General features: G+C 35.1%; 1 protein-coding gene across 3 annotated transcripts in view; it reads left to right on the plus strand.

Annotated features, from left to right (window-relative positions):
• Positions 1–23,622, plus strand: part of SGCG (sarcoglycan gamma) — a 125,585-nt gene that overhangs the window by 94,004 nt on the left and 7,959 nt on the right. For all 3 annotated transcript variants that reach the window (XM_041765529.1, XM_041765531.1, XM_041765532.1), the window contains 2 exons: positions 6,091–6,210; positions 15,826–15,898. In XM_041765529.1, the coding sequence (XP_041621463.1) occupies positions 6,091–6,210; positions 15,826–15,898 (193 nt within the window). The remainder of the gene's footprint in view (positions 1–6,090; positions 6,211–15,825; positions 15,899–23,622) is intronic.

The following is a 23,622-nucleotide window of genomic DNA, read 5'->3' on the forward strand; positions in this document are numbered from 1 at the left end:
GGATGTTTATGGCACTGTTTGGTCACTGCCACCCAGACAAAGAAGTCATTTTCCTGGGTGCTGAAAGAGACCCTCTGCTACAATCACACATGTCTTTGATCCAGGTCTTCGAATAGCAAAGCTGAGAAATAAGAATCTCATCAATCCATCAAGTTTGTTAGGGTTCTTAGAACTTCTGCATTGCCATGATATGCTTCTGCAAAAGACTTTATATACTCAGAGTGTGCCTAATATAAAGCATATAAGGTAAAACAGATGAATAAAGTGAATGTAGTATTACAGAATTCCATGCATGCTTGATTACGAGATAGCAGTGTACCTGCAGCCAAGATATCTTTCCATGTGATGATTTTTAACTCAATGGAAGAAATATTAGAAATGAAGCCAAAAATACCAGCATTATCCCAGCTGCATATTTCTCTGAAGTCACCAAGATATTGCTGCTTTGAAATCCTTCCTAAAGAAATAAGAGAAACAGGGTAGTGACTCAGGATCTGAGGATGAAGGGCCTTGTAGTGCAGTGTGCCACAGAGAAGAGAAGCCCCCAACATACAGTTGCAACAGGCTATGAATCTAAGAATGTACTCAGGAGACAAAAGCAGAATAACTGAGAGGTTGACTTTTCAGCTGTTCGCTTGATTAATGATCTCCCAAGTTCAGCAAATAAATTGCTAAAGCACAAAGCATGCTCTGAGAAGAGGTTTGAAATGAGGGTGATGTTTAGAGACGCTGTCTTCAGATTGATGGGAATTCATGGGCTTTAGCTCTTTAACTTTGATCCTTTTGTACCTTTTTCAGAAACCTTTGTTTCTGAAACCCCTTCAAAGGGAAAAAACCAAGAGTCTTCTGTTAGCTGCACAAGTACATCAACATTGCTCTGAGGGCAACAATTTTGTAATTGACAAGAAGTCTAGGGAAGTCATGCTAGTGATAATCAATGTTATCCAAGATAGCAGCTCGATATCCTTTCACTGAGATCTCTCCAAGATCTACCCAGTGTAAAACACACTAAGAGAAGATTGTGATGACATCTTTTAGAACTTTGATTTGGCTTTTCTGAGCACCATATCCTCAGATGTTGCAGGAGATTCTGGGGTAAGTCTATAGAGGTCTTGAGAGAAGCAAGAGTGCAAAGGGGTTCCTGAGTGGCTCAGTCCGTTGAGCATCTGACTCTTGATTTCCATCCAGGTCATGATCTCAGGACTGTGAGATTAAGCCCCATATGGGCTTCATACTCAGCAAGGAGTCTGTTTGAGATTCTCTCCTTCTTCTCTCTCTGCCATTTGCATATTCTCTCTCTAAAATAAATTAATAAATCCTAAAAAAAAGAAGCAAGAGTGCAAGAAAATGAAGAATTTGATGCTAGATTACATCTCCAGAGCAGACATTCTAGAATTGAGAAAGAGGTAGAGAATGACAAGACATAGGTGGGAAAGTACCAGTCTTGGGGCAAGAAGGATGCCAATGGTGAGTGGGTTTACATGTGTCACTCTTTACTGAAGAACAGTGAGAACTTGCCAAGAGTCTGACTAGTATGTTCACAGAGGGGTGGAAAGCCAAAACTGGTGCCCTCAGAACACTTCTAACCAGCGCTGATCTTGCAAAGCACTATTTTGAGCACGCAGTTGGAGTGCAGGAAGCAGTTCCCTGTACCTGCAGTGAGCTCTCCACTTGCTAGCTGGGAGACTGTTTGGAGAGTAACCTTGCATCTTGGACATAAAAATCATGGTGTGTCCTCAGGAGAACGTGCAACACCTTGTTATTATAATGCAGATTAGGGCTCCATTATGATCACAACACTTCATTAATGAAGATGATAAAATGGCGTAGTGACCAGCTGGGTCACCTGCAGCATCTTTGACTGTGTCTCCTTCAGAGTCATGTGCTTCTGGCATAGGAAAGTGTGGAAGAACCTTGAGTCTATGTCTATGCCAGAGCCTGAGAGAACTTGCTCATTCCCTAGAACAGGTTGTTGAATGTCTGTGGAACAGGGAGCAGGGATTGTGGATGACACCCACAGGAAGCCACTACCTGATGACACTTGGAAGTGATTGTCTTTAACATCACAGGCCTGACACTTTGAACAATATAGAGATGCACACAGTTGAACTTAGAAGTAGCAGTATTGGCTTTATGTAATAAAGGAAGCATTTTTAACTTAAAAAAAAATTAGGCAGATTTTAATCCAGAAAGATTTCCAGAAAATCTACCTAGATTTTCTTCCAACTGAGGAACAAACACAGTGCTGCCTCAGGAAACCCAAAAATGAAATATACTGAAATACCACCAGTAGGCCCAGAAACAAGTGACTTATACTTCAGGATATTGAATGTTTTCATAAGAGCCCAAGTCTGTAGAGCACACAAGATTAACGACTACAGTGGCTGGAAAGACAGACTAAAAACAGTATGTTAGGAAGAAAACCCAAATGAATTCACTTTCCAGTTCCAAAAAAAAAAAAACACAAAGGGGAAGACCTTTATGATGAGGCATTATAACCAGAATACCCAGTCTGAAAAATAGATGTTCCCTCAGACAAAAGGTAACACCACAAGATGCATGTCTGAAAAAGAAGAAATATAGAATGAATTTCTTCCCAAGCAAGTTTTCCGTTCTGGGTATAATGTTAAATTTGTATAATTTTTCTGAAAACTAGTAACTCAAAAAATATTTGCTTATGTTTAAAAGTTTTGAAGTTCTACATTTTGAAAATTTTACAGTAAAAAAATAAAAGGGGAACTTCTTTGAAGGAAAACACAATGTTTATTTAGGAGGATGTGCAGATGGGTGAAGGATGCCTGCAACATTACTGTGTCAATGCTGTACAAAAAGATATAGTCAGAGACATGGCAAAATCTAACAAATATATATATATATATATATATATATATATATATATACTCCTGTTGACCCAATAATCCCACTTCTAGGAATCTATCCTGAAGATACAACCCCAACAAAACAAAATATATGTGTAAAGTTCTTCTCTGTGGCAATATTTCTAATTGCAAAGCATTGGAAACCACTCACACATCCATATGTCTGGGTAAATGGCTGAATGGCCAGTATATCCATGTGGGAGTTACCATGTATCTGTAAAAAAGGATGAGGAAAATATCTAAGAGTTGATATGAAGTTCTGGGATGTATTTGTAAGCAATATAAGTAAAGTACAGAAGAGAATCTACTGTATGCTACCTTTCATGGAAGTAAGAAAATAATATAAGAAAATATATATGTGTTTGCTCATTTATGCACAAGAAATAAAGGATAAAAATGAAATGTAGAGACTGATTCTTTGCCGGGTATATATGGGAAGAGGGTGGGGGAATGAGCCTGAGATGGAAGGGGTGAAGAGGAAGTCACACATCCCATTGAAGCTGTCAAGGATTCTGTATGTCAGGAAAACCTTGGTTGTATTTTCACCAGCAAAACCCTCAAGCCAATTTTGCAAACTTAATTGGTCAGAACATAAAACCTTCCTTTATTTCCTTCATTTTTCATTTCCTTCTTTGTACCAAAGCCTTTAATGAAAAATATTACTTTACCCAGATAGCTCTTATTTTTATCAGCAAGGTAGAATTTTTATCTTATTTCTTAAAGAACTCCAATGGAGGATTATTGCTTAGCTCTAATAAGTGTTCAGCTAGGTTAATAAAAACCAGTAGAATATTAATAAAATTTAAAAGCTTAATTAGAAACCCAGTTATTTTAAGAGATGACTATCCCTATGATTATGGGCTTGTCATCACTTGGTATATTAATAGTGTTTTCTAAAGTGAAAACATATCTAATTTTTTTACATATTTAAATTTAACATTCAATGTCTGCTTGTATTTAATAAAACAAAGATAGAATTTTATTCACCTCTGTGCCTTTACTCAAGTATTTCCCTCTACCTGGCATGTCTCATTCTCCTTTCATCAGGGAAACAGAAACTCTTTCTTCAAGGTCAGTTCAGACATGATTTCCCCAGGGTGCCATTTCTGAGCCTTGGAATAGACCATAGGTTCCCTGTCAGGGCTCTCATTGGATCCTGCCCATGCTTGTATCACAGCACTTCCCAAATTGTCCTGAAACTAGGTTCATATGCTTTTCTCTTCAGTGGGCTATGAACTCCTCTAAGTTGTGAGCTACATCCTACTTGTTTATGTATCCTCAATTCTTAGCACAGAACCTTGAACATGAAAAACATGCCATAAATTCGTGCTGAATAGTACAGACTCACTTTTTTGCATTTTCATTTTTTAAGTTTATTTTTTTTTAGTTATCTGTACACCCAACATGGGACTTGAACTCACAACCCTGAAATCAAGAGTTGCATTTTTGCATTTCCTTTGACTTGAGTAAAGGTTCATTTGACTTTGCTACTCATGAAAATTATGCTCCTAAACTCGTTGTCTAGTTCGTCACTGTATATGAACCAGTAGTTACAGAAAAAGTATCAGTCATGTAGTTAAACCCCTTTTACCTAATAAAACCTCCTAGAACTGTTATATGAATTTCCAGGAAGCTCAACAGAGAGGTCTTACTGGATAAATTATTCCAGATTTTTTTCTCCCTGTCAATTTTACATACCCATAACTGCATATTCATCATGTAATGTAAAGCAATATTTATACAATAAAGTATAAGATATAGCAGTGGCCCAGAAGAGGTAAAGGGTGACACTGAGTCCCTGAGTGACCGAGACTGGGTGAAAGTACAAAGAGCAGAAATACAGGCAAGTATCTAAAAAATAAAGTCTGGCTTCCTTAAGGGAAAAAAGATTGAGAGAGGAAAAATGAGTTCCACTTTATAACTGACACACATACACACACCACACACACACACACACACACACACACACACACACACACAGAGACATATTTAAATGAAGAATACCTGAAGACTCTTGCAATACCAGTTAATGAAATAACATAAGAATATGTTGTTGACCATATCCAAAACTGTTTAATGTATTCATTGAAGAGCTTCTATTTCATTTCTGGTTAGGTATCTATCAACTTTAATGAGTACTAGGAAGGATACAGGGACACACACATAAAAAGTCTAAGACATCCATTCATTTTCTCAGTATCTCTCCCAGATAAGACTATAAAGCTAACACACAAAAGAATTAGGAAACACATGTAGCTCCTTGTGCAAATGCTGAGAGCTGCATTCTGGAGAGATTAATCCATTATGCTGCCAGGGTTAGAAAGACTGGAAGCACAAAGATGAATTAGGAAACATGAAACGATGAACACCTGAGAGTAGGCAAGGGTCACATATGTTCTTGGGGACACAGTATCCCCAGTGCCCATCACATGGGAGTACCCATTAAATCTTTGCTGAGTAAATAATGAGTTGGCAGGCAATGAGTCTAAAGCTCATCTGATGAGATGAAACTTGGAGGGGAAAGTGATACCTCTGTCACTGAAATATAAAGAAGGAAGGCATGAACGAGACAAAAATGACATAGGGGAAGAGAAAGGACAGAAACTTGAAAGTATTTTTCCACGGTGATGTCTGTTTCCTCCAGCGTGTAACAGTTGAGGACCTCTCCCAAGAATAAGGGCACAGGAGGAAATCTGAGTATGATTCATCTTCTGGGTTGACATTGGTCATTGAAGTGAGCCATTCATAAAATGATCTTTCACAAATCTCACATTTCCAGAATACAAAATCCTTAGTTGGTTAATATTCCAAAGATTACAAATTTCAGTAATCTGAGTAGTAGAAATATGTTATTTTAGGCAAGTTGTAAAGTTGAAAAAACCTTTGGATAGCGTGTCCATTCATATATTTGATCTAGATTGGCACATTTATTTAGTTTTTTTAATTTTTTTATTTGAGTTTAGTTGACACACAATGTTACCTTCATTTCAGGTGTACAGCATAGTGATTCAGCATCTCTATACATTATGCTTTATAGATTTAAGCTTAGAACTTAAAAAAATTAATCATAGAATTAAAAAGAACTATTGGTAACAGATTTTATATATTTAGTAATTTGGTATTGCTGGGTGATATGACATGTAAACATAGAGATTTCTGACACTACATATAGTAAACACTTCATAATAAACTGTTTTAATGAATTGTTCAGGTCCCAAAATGGTAGAGGTCCAGAGTCAACAGTTTCAGATCAACTCCAAGGATGGCAAGCCACTGTTTACTGTGGATGAAAAGGAAGTTGTGGTTGGTACAGATAAACTTCGAGTAACTGGTATGTGATAACTTTTCTTAAAATTGAGATGTAATTAACATAATATTCAATTAGTTTCAGGTATACAACATAATGATTTGATATCTATATCTATTGTGAAATCATCACCACAATAAATCTAGTTAACATCAATCTCCACACACAGTAGCAGATTTTTTCTTATGATGAGAACTTTTTTTAATTGCAGTGTAGTTAATACACAGTGTTGTATTAGTTTCAAGATCTATCCTCATAGCCACTTTCAAATATACAATGCAGTATTGTTAACTATAGTTACCATGCTGTACATGACATCCCCAGGACTTATTTAGAAGTTTGTACCTTTTGACTCCCTTTACCCATTTTGCCCAGGCCCACCCCCCACCTTTGGCAACCACCAATCTGTTCTCTGTATCTATGAGTTTGACTTCTTTTTTATATTCCACATGTAAGTGAGATCACACAGTATTTATCTTTCTCTGACTTATTCCACTTAGCATAATACCCCCATGGTCCATCCATAGTTGCAAATGGCAGGATTGATGATGTCTACTAGCATTGCTGAATTAAGTGGATTAGTATATGAAGAAGACATCAGAATTCTTGATAAAGTATTATTGCACTTCTTCAGGCAATGAAATCTGTACAGAAAATAGTCCAAGAAACAGGACCAATTGTTTCAAACCAAGCCATCCTACACAAGGCATCGCTTAAGTGAAACTTTTCTTAGCCTAGGGCTCCTTCCAGGTCTTGATGTTAATTTTAGTGGAACAGGTGAGAAAAATTGATAAGCAACTAGATTATTTATTACCTATGTGTATGTATCAGAATGACCTGGAGGGCTTATCAAAGTGTATGTTGCTTGGCTTCATCCCCAGAGTTTCTGAATCAGTAGGTCAGGAATGGGACATGAGAATCTGCATTTCTTATAAGTTCTCAGATGATGCTGATGCTTTAGTGCTAGGGACCACAGGCTGAGAACCACTCCCTAGGCTGACTTGTCCAGAAAAAAACATGAAAAAAACATGTTGGTTCCATATAGCTGCTCTCCCTGACATGCACATATTTCAGTTACCTTCTTAAAGATAAGTTATATTCTCCTTCTCTTTCATAGTTATTTTTGTCTGAGGTGCAAATTTCTTCCAAACTCCCCTTCTCTCCAATGAAAGTAACTAGAGCAAATATACTACACCTGTAAGTACTGTGTACTTTCCTTGTCACTATGCCACTATAACAGTATGGAGTTCTTTTCACCAAGGCAACCTCAAGTGGTGAGTATATGAACAGTACAGTTTTGATCCAGACCCTGACTCTTCTCATTTTTTCAGTATGTTCATAGCTTCCCTAAATGTTGTGATTAAAGAAATGCAAGAAATTTTACAGTTCTGACTTATCTCCTTATTTCTGGGGTGTTACTCCCTCTCTATAGTGTATAGCTCAGAATTTCTCAACATTAACACTACTGACATTTTGGGCTGGATAATATTCTTGGTGTAAGTGTGGGGCTATCCTATGCATTGCAGGATATTTAGCAAGTATCCCTTAACTTTTTGCACAGACTCAGTAGCATTATTCTTTCCCCGAGGAAAGACAATCAAAGGTTATCCTCAAGGGTTATGACAACCAAAATGTTTCCAAACGTTGACAAATGTTTTCAGCAGGATGAAGGAGTTGCAAAATCACCTCTAGTTGAGAACCACTGATTTACCTTAAGCCTAGACTATTTCTCTGGGCTTTACTATCATTTATGTATTTATGATTATGTATTATGATTTAATGTGTACTATCTGCTAATAATTAAGTTAAATACCTGTAGTACAAAATAATTAAGACATACTTCCTTTTACATAATGTTCATTTTAGCTGGAGAGCTTTTAACATAAATTAATTGGTTGGACACAGTCTGCTAAGGACTGTAATAGATGTTTGGGCCAAGAGCTATAGCCTGGAGAAAGGCATCAGTTGTGCCAGAGTATGATAGAAAGAGATACAGAATGAGTCAGACAAGGTTTCTCAATGAAAGAGGAATTGATCTGGTCCTAGAAAAATGCTTACTAGGTTTATTAGGAAGAAAAAGTGATGTTAATTGTTCTAACCACAATGTAGAGCATGAATGAATATTAATAAATGGATATTAATAGACAATTATTAAAAATTATTTTAGTGGAGTGGAGGGGATCCCTGGGTGGCTCAGCGGTTTAGCACCTGCTTTTGGCCCAAGGTGTGATCCTGGAGTCCCGGGATCAAGTCCCACATCAGGCTCCTGCATGGAGCCTACTTCTCCCTCTGCCTGTGTCTCTGCCTCTCTCTCTCTCTCTCTCTCTCTCTCTCTCTAGTGAATGAATAAATAAAATATTTAAAAAAAATAAGAGTGGATAACTTTTTGAGAACCAGACTGAATTCTACTGAATTCCAGTCCCAGCTGCTCGACTGAGTAGATGTGTGACCTGGAACAACTTCAACCTGTCAGTGCTTCCCACTACAGCTCTAAGCATCTTTACCCACTGGTCTTTCATTGACTGGAGAATATTGTACAGAATGCAGCAAAGCAAGGAAAAATTGATTGTGAAATAAAATTGCAAGTCTTGCAAAAGATTCAGGGTTCCCAGAAGTCAAAAGTGATGTAGAAATATTGAAATCACCAACAAAGTCAGTAACAAAACAAGACTTGGAAAATCAGACTTGCCAGAGATGGAAAGTATAAAAATAAACAGAGGATGACATGATAGGTACCTCAAAGATCAATAATTTTACTATCCCAAGATTAAAATATTCACCTTTGAGAAGACCGACAGTGCTATTGATTTGACTGTTATGATGATTTTACTACATATGTTAAAGATACAAACAATGTCATATTGTGTCACTGTGGTAGGCAGGATTCTAAGAATGACCCCCAGTGATCTTTGCCGTTACAAAATTCCCTCATCTCCGAGCATGGAAAGAATCTGTGAATGTGATGAGATATCACTTTCATAATTATGTTGTTTCTGTGGCAAAAAAGAGTCTGTCCATCTAAGGATTAGTTCTCAATGATCTATTCTAATCATATAGGCTCTTTGTAAGTAGAGAGTTTTCTCTGGCTGGTAGTACAAAGGGAAATCAGAGAAATTTGAAATGCAAAAAGGATTTGCTCTCTGTTGCTGTATGAAGATTGAAGGGGCCATATGACAAGAAATGTGGTAACTTCTAGAGTCTTAGGCTTTAGATTGACAGCAAGAAAACAGAGCCTCACCCCTAAAACCACAGGGACCTATATTCTACCAATAACATGACTGGGCTTGGAACCAGATTCTTACCCAGAGACTCCAGAAAAGAGCCGTGAATGGCTAACACCTTGATTTTGGCCTTGTGGTTAAAATCCACATAAAATCTAGCCAAGCCCACTGGGTAGGACTTCTGACCTACAGAACTATGAGCTAACAAGTGGTTACTGTTTCAAGTAGTTAAGCTTGTCATAATTTGTGGCACAGAAAAATTTAATACAGTCATCATACAATTCCAACTGTGTTAGAAAAATTTCACTAAAAAACAAAACTTGATTTATTCTTTGTTCATTTTATATGATTTCATAGTTATTTATAACTGTTTTGCTAAATATAAAATATAATATTTTATAAACTTTGATTTTTAAAAATAAATTCCCATTAAAGCTTTTTCCACTATTCACTATAAAAATTTGGTCTTGTTTTAAATGGATTGATTCCAAGTAGCCCTTGGAGTTTCTTGGAGCAGAAGCAGTAGCAGTTGAAAGCCAAGACAAGAGGACTGATAAGAGAGACAGCCAGTTTCACTCTGGGGACTGGGAAAGAAAATTAAATGCTTTGCTTTACTTTTGTCTCTCCTGGTTACTTACATAACTACCCTAAGCATGAGATGTAAGAGGAGGAGTCAAGTTGCTCTTTCTTCAAGGTGGCACACTCCAATTCTTGACTTGTGCTAAATCCTCATCTTGACTCTTGCATGAAATGTTTTCTTGCCATTACCTTTGTCTAAGTACTCAAAGAATAAAATGAATCTTCTCTTCAATTCTTAAGCAGATTCCATTTGCAGGTGATATAACTGGTATGTATAAAGTCTCTTAAAGATTCAACCAAAAAAAAAAAAAACTGTTAGAACTAATCAGCAATTTCAGTAAAGTTGCAGGATAAAACATCATGCAGAAGTCAGTTGCATCTCTATACAGTGATAATGAAACATCTGAAAAAGAAATAAAGAAAACCATCCTGTTTACAATAGTATCAAAAACAACAAAATACCAATGAATAGATTTAGCCAAGTAAATAAAAGATCTATGCAATGAAATCTACTAGACTTTGTTGAAAGAAACGGAAGAAGGCACAAATGGAAAGTCATCCCATATTCATGGATCAAAAGAATCAATAATGTAAAAATGTCTATACCACTCAAAGCCATCTGTAGATTCAACTCAGTCCCTGCCAATATACCAATGGTATTTTTCACAGAAATATGAAAAACAATTTGAAACCACAAAAGACCCCTAATAGCCAAAGTAATCTTGAGGGGGAAAACAAAGCTAGAGGTATCACACTGATTTCAAACTGTACTGCAAAGCTAGAGTAATAAAAACAGTATGGTATGGCATAAAAATAAATACATAGACCAATGAAACAGAACTGAGAGCCCAGAATTAAACCCCCCACATACACAATCAACTAATATTCAACAAGAAAACCAAATGAGGAAAGGATAGTCTTCTCAACAAATGGTATTGGGAAAACTGAATAAATACATGTAGAACAGTGAATTTGGTATCTAACATGGCTCACAAAAACTAACCCAAAATTAATCCAAGACTTGCACATAAGAGCTGACGCTATAAAACTCCTTGAAGAAAACACAGAGAAGATGCTCCTCAATACTGGTCTTGGCAATGATTTCTTGGACATGGCACAAGAACAAACATCAAAAACAAAACCCAAAGGGACTCTGTAAAACTTGAGGCTTCTGCGGAGCAAAATAAACAACTAACAAAATAAAAACCAACATACAAAGTGGGGAAAGGTTTTACAAACCATGTATCATATAAAGGGTTAGTAGCTAAAGTACATAAAGAGCTCATTCAAATGAATAATGGTGAGAATAACAAAATCTCATACAACTCAAAAACAAACCAAAAAACTCAGATTTTAAAACAGGCAAAGGAACTGTATAGACATTTTCCCAAGAAGACATCCAAATTTCCAACGGATACATTAAAAAATGTTCAATACCACTACTCATCTGGGAAATGCAAAGCAAAATCAAAATGCAGTCTCACATCTGTTAGAATGGCTTTCATTCTCAGTGAGAATGTAAATGTTTTCCACTGTGGAAAACATTATTAAAGTTCCTCAAAAAATTTAAAATAGATCTACTATATTATCCAGCAATTTCATTTCTGGGGATATATACCCAAAGGAAATGAAAACAGGATATTGAAGAAATACATACACTCCCATGTTTATTGCAGCATTATTCACAATAGCCAAGATATGGAGACAACTTAAGTGCCCATCAACAGAAGAATATGGTAGGTACATACAATAGAATATTACTCGGTGATGAGAGAGAAGACATCCTGGCCATTTGCAACAAAATGGATAGACCTTGAACACATTATGCTAAGTGAGGTAAGTCAGACAGAGAAAAACAAGGACTGTATGATGTCACTTATATGTGGACTATAAAAAAGCCAAACTCATAAAAACAAAGAATGAAACAGTAGTTACCAGTGGATGGGGATGAGGGATGGGACAGATATAAGGATACAAACTTGGAACAAGTAGTAAGTAAGCCCTAGAGGTCTAATGCATAGTATAATGAATATAGAAAACATATTGTATTACAGTTATCAAAACTGCTAAGAGGCTAGAACTTAACTATTGCACTCGCTAAAAAGAAAGGACCATTATGTAGCATGATGGAGGTGCTAGTTATCACTACAATGACAAATATATAAATGTTAACATGTTTTATACCTTACAATTTTTACACCTTTTTTTTATGCCATGTCATATGGCAAATATATTTCAATAAAGTAGCATTCTTTAAAAAGTCTTAACATGGACGCCTGGGTGGCTAAGTGGTTGAGCATCTGCCTTTGGCTCAGGGCGTGATCCCGGGATCCCAGAACCAAGGAGTCTGCAAAGAGCCTGCTTCTCCCTCTGCCTGTGTCTCTGCCTCTCTGTGTCTCTCATGAATAAATAAATAAAATCTTTTTTAAAATTTAAAAAATAAAATAAAAACCCTTAACTTTCCATTTAGACTCTCATCAGCTAGGAAATTGAAGAATTGTTTTTAAACCATATTTATGGAGGAGATTAAATAATTTCACCAACTCACTTTAAAACTGACCAAGACCTTTACACAGTCTCATTTTCCCCCTAAAAATAGAATTAGTTACCAAGTGACCAAAGTTAGCATGCCCTTTTTGTTAACCCCAATTATAGAACACATTACTGGACTAGCATCAAAATTTCATCTTAACAAAATTTTTTATGCCATTGCCAGAAGTGACTTCTGGCAGAAAATACACTTTAATTCCTTGGCAGTGATTTGCTAGGCTGGGTTCATTCCCCAACATTTAGTAAGAAAAACATGGACCTGCAATGGTATCCAATTCCTCTAGAGGAAAACAAGATTTACTGAAGCCAGTTCAATTTCTTTGCACCTGTGCAGCTAAGCAGGCTTACATGAAGTCAGAAGTGATGGAGCAGAAATGCTGGAGTCACTCACAAAGCCACTGATAAAAAAGAGGATCTGGAAAGTAAGATTTCAGCAGCTGAAAAAAGTGAATATAAACAAAGATGATAAGTCCAGGTCCTTTAAAAAGACATGAAGACAGATGATCTAGAAGATGCTAAGAGATCACCCTATCCTTTAAGAACATATGCAAGATCTCTAAACACTGTAATGTGAAGCTCTGTGAACAAGTTGATGATTTGGCCCATTGTTAACAATCTCCAGCTGAAAGGATCAAAAGACCTAATTAATTCTGGCTTAAATGATAAGAATTTATATTATCTTACATGAGAAGTCTGAAGGTAGGTTAGCTCCAGTTTGATTATGTCAGTGGTCCAGTAATATTTACTCTAACTGTGCTTCTCTTAAGTGTGTGACATTCCCCTCTTTATTTCAGTATGGCTCCAACAATCCTAACCATCACTTCCTTGTGTGATGACTCCTCTAAATTTCTGTAAGACCTTGATGGCCTCTTTAAATCTTCCAACCTAAATTCTCACATCAAATGACTTACATTTCTCTTGAAAGTGGGGCTTGGCTGGAATTTATTTTTTTAACCCCATCTAAAAAACTTTAGTTTTGTAATGAGGAGTTTAAAATATTTACATCTGTTTTGATTCCTGTTCTATTTGAGGTTATCTTTGTCATATTATTTCATGATTTTTTTATCATTTTGAATTTAAGTCTGAAAGAAGCTTGGTATAAGGGAAGATACAGAGAAAGCAGTTCATGCATGTTCTTACTGGCCATTATAAAGACTTAGGATTTGTTTTAAGTACAATGGAAAGGCATTGAATTATTTCAAGTGGTACTCTTTGATTTTCTATACATTTTAAGATCAATATAATCATTACAAGGGAGAATAGATTGTTTGGAGGAAAGAGAGGAAACAGTAAAACCAGTTAGGAAGATGTCACCAGGCAATAGATGCTGGTGACCTGGAAGAGGTGGTAACAATGGTCATTGAAGGAAGATAATGATTTCAAATTAAGAACTGACATAAAAGATTTGCCAATAGATCAAATGGATGGCAGAAATTGAGAGAAGGGGGTCAAAGATGGAGAGATAATATTTGTTTCCTGGATGATGACATTATTCTCTAGGGAATGGACAAGCCTGAGGAGGAGAACACATTTGCAAGGCAAAGAGAATAGACAGTTAATGTTTTAGCTGCATAAATGCAAGGTATATGTGAAATAGCCAAGTGGATATGTCAAGTCAGTTCTTGGATATGTGAGCTGTTTATTTCTCAGAGATGAAGTTTTGACTAAAGATACAAATGGGGGCATCGTCAACCAATGGAGCTCTGAGAGATGCCAACATTATATAGAGCCCAGTCAGATAAAAAGGAAGGGTAGCCACTAAAGGAGAATATGAAGAAACAGATAATGTGGTAAGAGGAATGTCACCAGGAGCCATTTTCTTGATGCCAAGAGAGACTATGATCCCAGGATTTGGGTCCTGGAAAGACAAGGACTGAAATTGTCATGAATATGCCATCATGGAGGTCATGATTATCTTAACAAGAGCATTTTCTTTGGAGTAATAAGGCAAAAGGCAATTTGCAGCGGTGGCAGAAAAGAATGGGTTGGAGACATCATGTGAAGGTTTGGCTGCGAGGCAGGGCAATGGAAATCTTTTTTTGGTTTTGTATCACTTGAAAAGCTCATTTCAGGCTATAAATACTCAATGTATGTGTGGAATCAATCTTAATAATTATCAGCACAAAAATCTAATAAATGTCTCGATAGATATTATCCACTGTTTGAACAGAAGTATTCATACTGAACTCTCTTTCCGTAACCTAAAGAACTCACAGAAGCAGCATGTAGAGAAGAAGGGCGTAGCCTTTGAGCAGTTTCCCCTTCAGTGTTGGGTTCTGTCCATCAAGTCTTCACACCATCCAATTCATTTGTGCCATAGTCTTACTACAGATCTTCACATGAGTATCCATTCATCATAAATTATTCTAGGACCCAGAAAAGAAATCGGATGGTATCATCCAAATACTGCTGATATCTTATAGTGAAAATGACCAGACGATTTACTATATCTAATCTTGGTGATACATTCTTTAAAAACAAGGTTAACATTGCAAGACTGGACTTTTTTATTATTATACTCTCATTATACAAATAATATTTATACAGGATCATGTTTTATAGTTATTTAAGTGCATCATCTACATAATGATATTTTATAGTGGAACTTTTTTCCCTAAAATTTAGATTATATGACCCCAATAATATGTTTCTATTTTCATTGATGTTACACCAATTATATATTTTTATATAATCAAGTTGGGAATATCAAATATGAATGCATACATAAGGGAAATATAGTTACTCTGAAAATCAATAATTTATTAAGAGTTATTTTATAAAACCATTTATGAAGAATCTATTTTAATATATGCAAATAGATTCTGAGGAATATTTACTTTGAGGCCAAATAGCAATAATAAAAGTAAGATCGTATAATTTGAACACTGACAATTTCAATGATAGAGAAATTGCTGCTTTTATGTAACGATAATACATATTAGTTTATAAGCTTTATGCCTGCCTTGTACTTATGTGCATTACAATTATCACGTGTCACTATAATATCGCTAGCTGGTTAAGTAATTGTCATACTTTTAAAAACTAATTATAGAGTTATAGTTCCTTACAAAAGAGTTCCACTGACACCCTTAGAGTAATTGCAGCTCACCATAAAAGTTTAAAAATCCTATGTATTATTTCCTATATATCAGTTATGTTTTCTTACATCTGTACAAATTCAGCCACAAGTTCTAAATCTACTTGTGCTTTAATATATAGACTAAATATTTAATAGTTTGATGTCATTTGTTTTACTTTTGTAAAATGATGCACCTCTGGTTTTGTTTAGGCCCTGAAGGTGCTCTTTTTGAACATTCAGTGGAGACCCCCCTCGTAAGAGCTGACCCATTTCAGGACCTGAGGTAAGAATTTTGTTCAGATACAAACTCTCTTATGGATGATACCTGGATATATGTGGGATAATATCTTAGCAGTCATTACCAGATCATGTCTTATTCCATTAATTATCTTTATTCTCATGATGTTCCTCTTATTAACTAGTCAATACTTACTAAAATCCAAAGGAAGTAAAAAGTGGTACTGACTCCCTATGTTTAATCCACCCAAAACAGAAAATTTACCATCTTAACTACTTTTAAATGTACAGTTCAAAAGTATTAAGTACATTAACACTGCTGTACAACCATCACCACCTTCGATTTCCAGAAATCTTTTCATTTTGCAAAATTAATGCTCTGTGGCCAGTAAACAACTCTCTATTCTCATCTCTACCAACCCCTGGAAACCACAATTCTACTTTCTGTCTCCTCCAATTGGACAATTCTAGGCACCTCATATACATGGAATCATATAGTATTTGTATTTTGCAATTGGTTCAATTCACCTAGCATAATGTCCCCAACCTTTGTTATATCTTTATGTAATGTCAGAATATATAAAATTGACTAGTACCAGATTGTAAAATTATACTTTATACAGAGTCTCTGTGTGCCTTTGTGTACTTCACTTTATCAGTGTACCACTGAATAACATTTATTGCTGTAATTGTTTATTCCAATATTATATTTGTATTTTATAACAAAATCAAATACTATTTTTTTAAAACGAGTGCCTGAAGTCCAAGGTATCACTTAAAATTACATTCAGTATTTGAATTTGAAGTATATGCAGAAAATTTAACTCCTAATATATTAGTATAATAGAGGAAATTAAGTACAGAAGGAGTCCCCAGCTTTACACAGAGAAGCCTGCAACCTTGGCCAAACTAACCTTTTGAAACTTTCTCATCTATAAAATACTGATAGTAACATATCTCAGTGTATTCTGAGAAAGATTTAATTAGCTATTAGGTTAAAAGTATTTTGTAAACTGAAAGTTGAGTTCAAATAATTATTTTTTTAAGATTTTATTTATTTATTCATGAGAGACAGAGAAAGAGGCAGAGACACAGGCAGAGGGAGAAGTGGGCTCCCTCCGGGGAGCTGGTTACAGGATCACACTCTGAGCCAAAGGCAAACACTCAACCACTGAGCCACCCAGGCATCCCCAAATAATTATTTTTATTATCATTATTGTACCAAGTAGATAATCACACTAGATGGAATAAAAGTTAGGAAATTAAGCATTTCTCTTATTTTTTAATGTCTAATTAAATATTAATCAAAAACAAATGAGGTTCAATTCATCTTACCCACTTAGAGAACATCTGCAGCATGAAAATAAATTGTGACTCTAATTACATTAGAACAATTTCATTAATTTTGATAAAGGATAATTTTGGTAAAGGATCATTATGCATAAGATCAATATTACAGAATTATTATAGTTAGGGAAGAAGAACATTTTACTTTTCTAGGATAGAAATGTGATTCAATATCTTTAAAAATAATTCCACTTAAACCATTTTTAAATTATAAAGTAATAAAATTGTAGAGATGCCAGACTACTTTTTGAAGTAATTTACTTCACTGTTTTAAAACATATAGATCTCAAAATTAAACCATTTATCTTATGTCGTCCCACCAGGGTGTCAATCTGCTTGTTATCCATCAGGCCCTTGCTAAAAAAAAGAAATGGCAGAAGAGTATCCTCTTGCTTTCTAAAAGGTGATACTAAGGCAGGTCACATAACCCAAGTGTTACAACCAAAATAATTAAGAAAATGATGAAATTGTAAGAAAGTCCTGAAGGAATGGGCTGAGGATGGGAGGCATGAACAAATACTGAATGTCTTCAACTTGCAGGATCTGTGCTCTGTGCTGTATATAACTTATCTCATGTAATCATTAACTCTATTTTAAAAATAAGCAACTTGATTCCCATTTTACAAGAGAGGAAAACCAAGATCTAGATAGCAGCATGTTCTATGCTAAGATTAAAATAGCCTATCAGTTCTGACTCCAAAGTCCATGTTCATTGGGTGTATTCTCTTTTCTACCTAAGTGGACCCTTGAGTGATTTATTCTTTGATTTATGACCAGACTCTTCTAAATGATTATATAATATTCATATTTTCTTCTGTAAATTCTTACCATAAACTTTCACTTTATATTTCTTTTTTTTAAGATTTATTTGTTTATTCATGAGAGAGAGAGAGAGGCAGAGACATAGGCAGAGGGAGAAACAGGCTCCATGTGGGGAGCCCGATGTGGGACTCGATCCTGGATCCCGGGATCACGACCCAAGCCTAAGGCAGCCACCCAACTGCTAAGCCACCCAGGCGTCCCTCACTTTATATTTCTGAGTCCCATACCCTTATTATTCCTGGCCTAAGATAAAGTGAAAATGATTCTAGAATATCCTGAAAACAATGAATGTGGATTTTGTAGGGCTGAGATCCTTATGCATTCATAAATATATCTCTGAAATATATGTGTTTAAATATCACAAATTTAAATTTTTACATTGGCTCAAATGGTAATCATAGAAGGGTGACAATTATTATTTTAAGAAGAAAGATAATGTGTATTTAAACTAGATTTACATTTCTTTTTTTTTTTTAGATTTACATTTCTTATAGCAAAATCATTCACAAGAAAAATGTGAACTCTGCTATGCTGCCTTCATTCTAACATGCTGCTTTTCATTCATACATAATATAACTCATTCTTTTTTAAAAGTTCAGCAAAAATGTACTAAACATGTTAACATACCAGAATGGTTGTTAGTTCTACAGTGATAAAACACATGGATCATTCCCTTAATGATTTTAAAGTCTGTTGGGAAAGGAAACATGGAAACAAGTTAGAACAATGTAAGTCCTTGCTATGATGAAAGTTCACAATATAGTGACAGCATAGTTGAAAAAACATAAAATCTTCCCAGGGTAATTTAAGATGACATCACAGAGAAGGAAGCATTTGAACTGAAACAAGGAAATCAGTAGACATTAATGTCACGGGGTAAAATGTAAATCCTGTGCAACACAATAGGGATGTGATGGTGATTAAGTAGTTATTATTTGTAAATTGCTGGAAACAATGCCTAGCGCATAGTCAGAAGTATACGTGTGTCATCATTAGATAAGTAAAATGAGAGGACATGGAAACATTTGCTCCTGTTTTCAAACACTCGTAAATGCTAGTATACTTATAAATAAATAAATAAATAAATAAATAAATAAATAAATAAATAAATAAGCAAATAAATATTTATAAATATATATTATATAATTATTGCTTAACTAGAAACCAAGACAAGCTCATTCTTAGGTCCCAGGAACAGAAGAAATTCATCGTGAGAACACAGTAAAAGCTAAAGCCATGGTACTCCTGGAGATATCAGGATTCCATAGAGATTAGGGGCTAGAATTTTATTATGAGACTGTGATACCAAGCCACAGTGTGTGTGTGTGTGTGTGTGTGTGTGTGTGTGTGTGTAATGCCCCACCCTGAGATGCCTTGTACACAGTGGCCCCGTATGAAAGATACTTGAAACAGTTTGCCTAGTAGTCCAAAGATACTGCAAACCCATCTTGAGCCATTGGTTGAAAGAGTTACCCACAAGAAATCCTTCATGCCAGTGCTCAGCCAAGATCAGAGGACCAAATCCACATTGTATAAGAGCTCAAAGCTGGAAAATTAACATTAACTACACTGAAGTCAAACTACATTGAAGAAATTATCCCATTACCCATGACATAAAAACACCTATGGAAAACAATCCTTGCTGAAAATGAATTTACTATAATAATAATAATAATAATAATAATAATAATAATAATAATGAAATGACAAAGAATTGGCAGCCACTACAAGTTAACCCCTGCCCAAACTCTACATAGTAGAGCAAAATGAGAGATTTTTAAACAGACATGAATAAAAAATTGAATACAAGGATAAGGAAAGGCAAAATAGTATAAAAATGGCAAATTTGGAAAAAAATGTAAATTCTAGAAATGAGAAATCAAGTAATTAAAATAAAACCAGTGGCAACCAGTACTTTGTTTCTCATGATTCTGTAATAAAAAGAGTCAGGATTCTTTGGAGAAATGGCTCATTCTAAGACTGAGACAGTGAATGTAGAAGATAAATTTGGAGCATTTTGTAGCTCCAGTGAATAAGGTGTGCTCAAAAATCAAAACAGCAAGGGTATAGCAAAAGGATACACAAGCCAAATGAAAGAGTTGCCCATAAAAAATCTCCCAGGCAAAAAATTTAAGCAAAAATATTGTAAATATTGGATTGTAACCCAAAGTTGGTGGTTATCAAATCTCGGTGACTTTTAGATTCCATCAAATACACTGTAACATGATGAGTTTTCTTTCAAAATGACAGTGTTTATAATATGGCAGAAATGGTATCTTTTGCAAATACTTAAATTTATGTAAAACACAATGTTAACTTAAAAGTGGGTAATGGGCACCCAGTTTTTCAGACTTCTTTTAGAACAGCCATGAAGAGCACTTCTTTTAGAACAGCCATAGAAGAGCCATGAAGAGCACTCTGAGTTGTCCATTCCACCAAGTTTTACAAAGTGTGGGTTTCAGATGTAAACATATTGGACTTTGCCAAAACTCACCAGTGTGCCTCTCAGAATGCTTTGTGCTGATTTCTAATTCTGTGAGCAGTGTTAGAGTCTGTCTTTCCTCACCTTTTACCACCATGTCCCACTGCCAGACTTTATGATCCTTTTCACACTGATGAGTGTTATCTTGTGTTATTTCACTTTTCATTTCTCTGGTGACTAGTATGGTTAAGCATCTTTCACATTTTTATTCTGTTATTAAGGCTACTTTTTCTAGAATTCATCTGCTTTGCTTCTTTCCTTTTTTAAACGGTTTTATTTAAATATATAAATACATATATTCAAATATATATTCTGAATATCAACATTTTTCCTATTAACATTTTTTTATTTTTAATGTTTGTGTACTCAAATTTATTTATTTTATTTTATTTTTTTAAGATTTTATTTATTCATTCATGAGAGACACAGAGAGAGAGAGGCAGTGACACAGGCAGAGAGAGAAGCAGGCTCCATGCAGGGAGCCTGATGCAGGACTCGACCTTTGGTCTCCAGGATCATACCCTGGGCCAAAAGTGGCGCTAAACCACTGAGCCACCCAGGCTGCCCTGTGTACTCAAATTTATCAATCATTTCTTTCATTGAATTTGGATTTTAAACCATAAATTTAAACTTTCCTTATAGAAAGGGGAAGTTGTCTGCCATGTTGCTCATCTGGCTTTCCCTTTTATATTAAGATACATTGTAGATCCCAAATGCACTTAGAGATTATTCTTGTATGAGGTATAAGGTATGAGGTCTAGGTCTAATTTTATTTTTTTCCATTCAGCCAACCAGAAGTGCCAACAATTAGATTATTTATTAGAAATTCTACTTTTGCTGCTACAGTTTGAAATACAACCTTTATCATGTATTACATTTTCCTATGCAGGTGGGCCTATTTGTGTATTTTCTACTCTATTCTATTCATCGGTCTATTCAGGTGCCAGTGCCAGTACCAATCTTGATAAACAGGATTTAGAAGATCCTTTAAAGTCAGATAGGACTTGTCTCTCTCACACACATGCACATAACCTTGTAGCGACTCTCAACATTTCTCTATCAATTAATTCTTATTTTTCCATGTGAACTTGAGTGTTAACTTGTCTAATTCAAGTAAAAGTGTATTCTTTTTTTTTAATTAACTATTTATTTATTCATTCATTCATTCATTCATTCATTCATTCATGAGAGACACAGAGAGAGGCAGAGACATAGGCAGAGGGAAAAGCAGGCTCCATGCAGGGAGCCTGATGCAGGACTCAATCCCAGAATCCTGGGATCATGCCCTGAGCCAAAGGCAGATACTCAACCACTGAGCCACTCAGGTGTCCCAAAAGCATATTCTTTTATTAGGATTATGTTAAATTCATAAATTAACTTAGGGAAAACTGATGTCTTCATAACATTACTTTTCCAAGAACATAGGGCATCTTTCCATTCACCAAAATCTATTTTTGTCCTTTCAGGAGTACCTAAAAGTTTTCTTTAGGCAAGTTTGTCACATTTCTCATTAAGTTTATCCCTAAGCATTTTAGCTCATCTTTGTCACAATTATAAATGAGGTTTTACTCTATCTACCATTATATCTTCCTACAAGGTAAGTTTTGGATATGAGAGCTACTGATTGCTGCGTGTTAATTTTATATAAATGACTTTACCAAACTTTTTATTCTTTGAGTGAGTTTTATGTTGGCCCATTAGGATTTTTCAGATATACATTCATATCATCTGCAAATAGATATATTCTTACACTTTCTTTTGCAACTCTGTATCTCTGATTTCCCTTATCTCACTCCATGTCCCAATATCATTAGGGCAGTGTGAGAAACAAGTGGAAGTAGTATGCATCCTTGCCTTTACCCATTCTAAATGGAAATGCCACTGGTATTCCTCCATTAAGTAAGATGATGTGAATATGTAAAGAAAATATTTTATAAATAAAATGACTGTTAGATTTTGTCAAAGGCTCATTTGTGTTTATGGAGATAGTCATATTTATGTGTTCCTTAGATATATTAGTACAGTGTGTCACATTAATGGGTTTTCTAATACTGAACCAATCTTGCATTCATGGAATAAATTCTACTTGGTCGTGGTATATTCTTTCCTTAAAATGGTGTTCAATTCTACCTGCTAATATTTTATCTAGAACCTTCACATTTATATACATGAATGATACCGGTCTGTAGCTAGCTTTCTGTGTGCTATTTTTGTAAAGTCTAGATAACAATTTTATGCTTCAAGAATTAAGATTTCCCTCATTTTCATTGTTCTGGAATAATTGTGGACAATTGGGATGCTCTGATCTCTAAAGCTTTCATATAATTCTCCCTGGAACCATATCAGCCTGATTAATTTTTAAAAAATAATTCCTTAAAAGTGCAATTCCTCTTTTATGAAAATTTGTCTTTTAAAATATACCTTTAATAAGGGTTAATTTTGATCAACTGTATTTCCTTAGGAAATTATTAATTTAATCTTGGTTTTCAAATACATTTGCATAATAGTCGAAAGTGGTATCTCAGGAATTTAATTCCTTCTGTTTCAGTGGTTTTCAAAACAACTCATTGATAAACATAATTAACAAATGAAGCATTGATTGATCTAACACAGCTTGCATAATTATATTCCTTATCCTAAGTATTTATTTCTCATTTATCATAGGTTACCACCTTGTGTCTACTTAAACAAGGAAAGCAATTTGTGCCTCATGGTAATTGACAGTTTATGGTGTGGCTGGTTTTCCTTAATTCTAGCAATTCTAAGAAAAAAGAAAAAAATCATAAAATATCAAAACAAAACATAGTAGATTTAGTCAATTCAGCAAATAAAAACAGTTTAGAGTTGAAAGTTTCATCCAAAAACAGAAAATAAAGGGGTGGGGGGTTGCCTTGACTGGCCCAGTCAATAAAGCATGCAACTGTTGATCTCTGGGTTGTAAGTTTCCAGCCACACGTTGGGTGTAGAGATTACTTAAAAAATAAAATATTTTTTAAAAAGCTTCATCCAATTACAGAATAGTGAAAATAAGCCCTTAGGAACTTGGGTATATTGAAAATACTCCTTGGGCATTAGTTGGGGGGGGAGGTGTGAATTTTTTCAAAAACACTTTCATTTTT

This window comes from Vulpes lagopus, chromosome 8 (genome assembly GCF_018345385.1).
Source record: "Vulpes lagopus strain Blue_001 chromosome 8, ASM1834538v1, whole genome shotgun sequence".
In the NCBI taxonomy this organism is placed as follows: Eukaryota; Metazoa; Chordata; class Mammalia; order Carnivora; family Canidae; genus Vulpes; species Vulpes lagopus.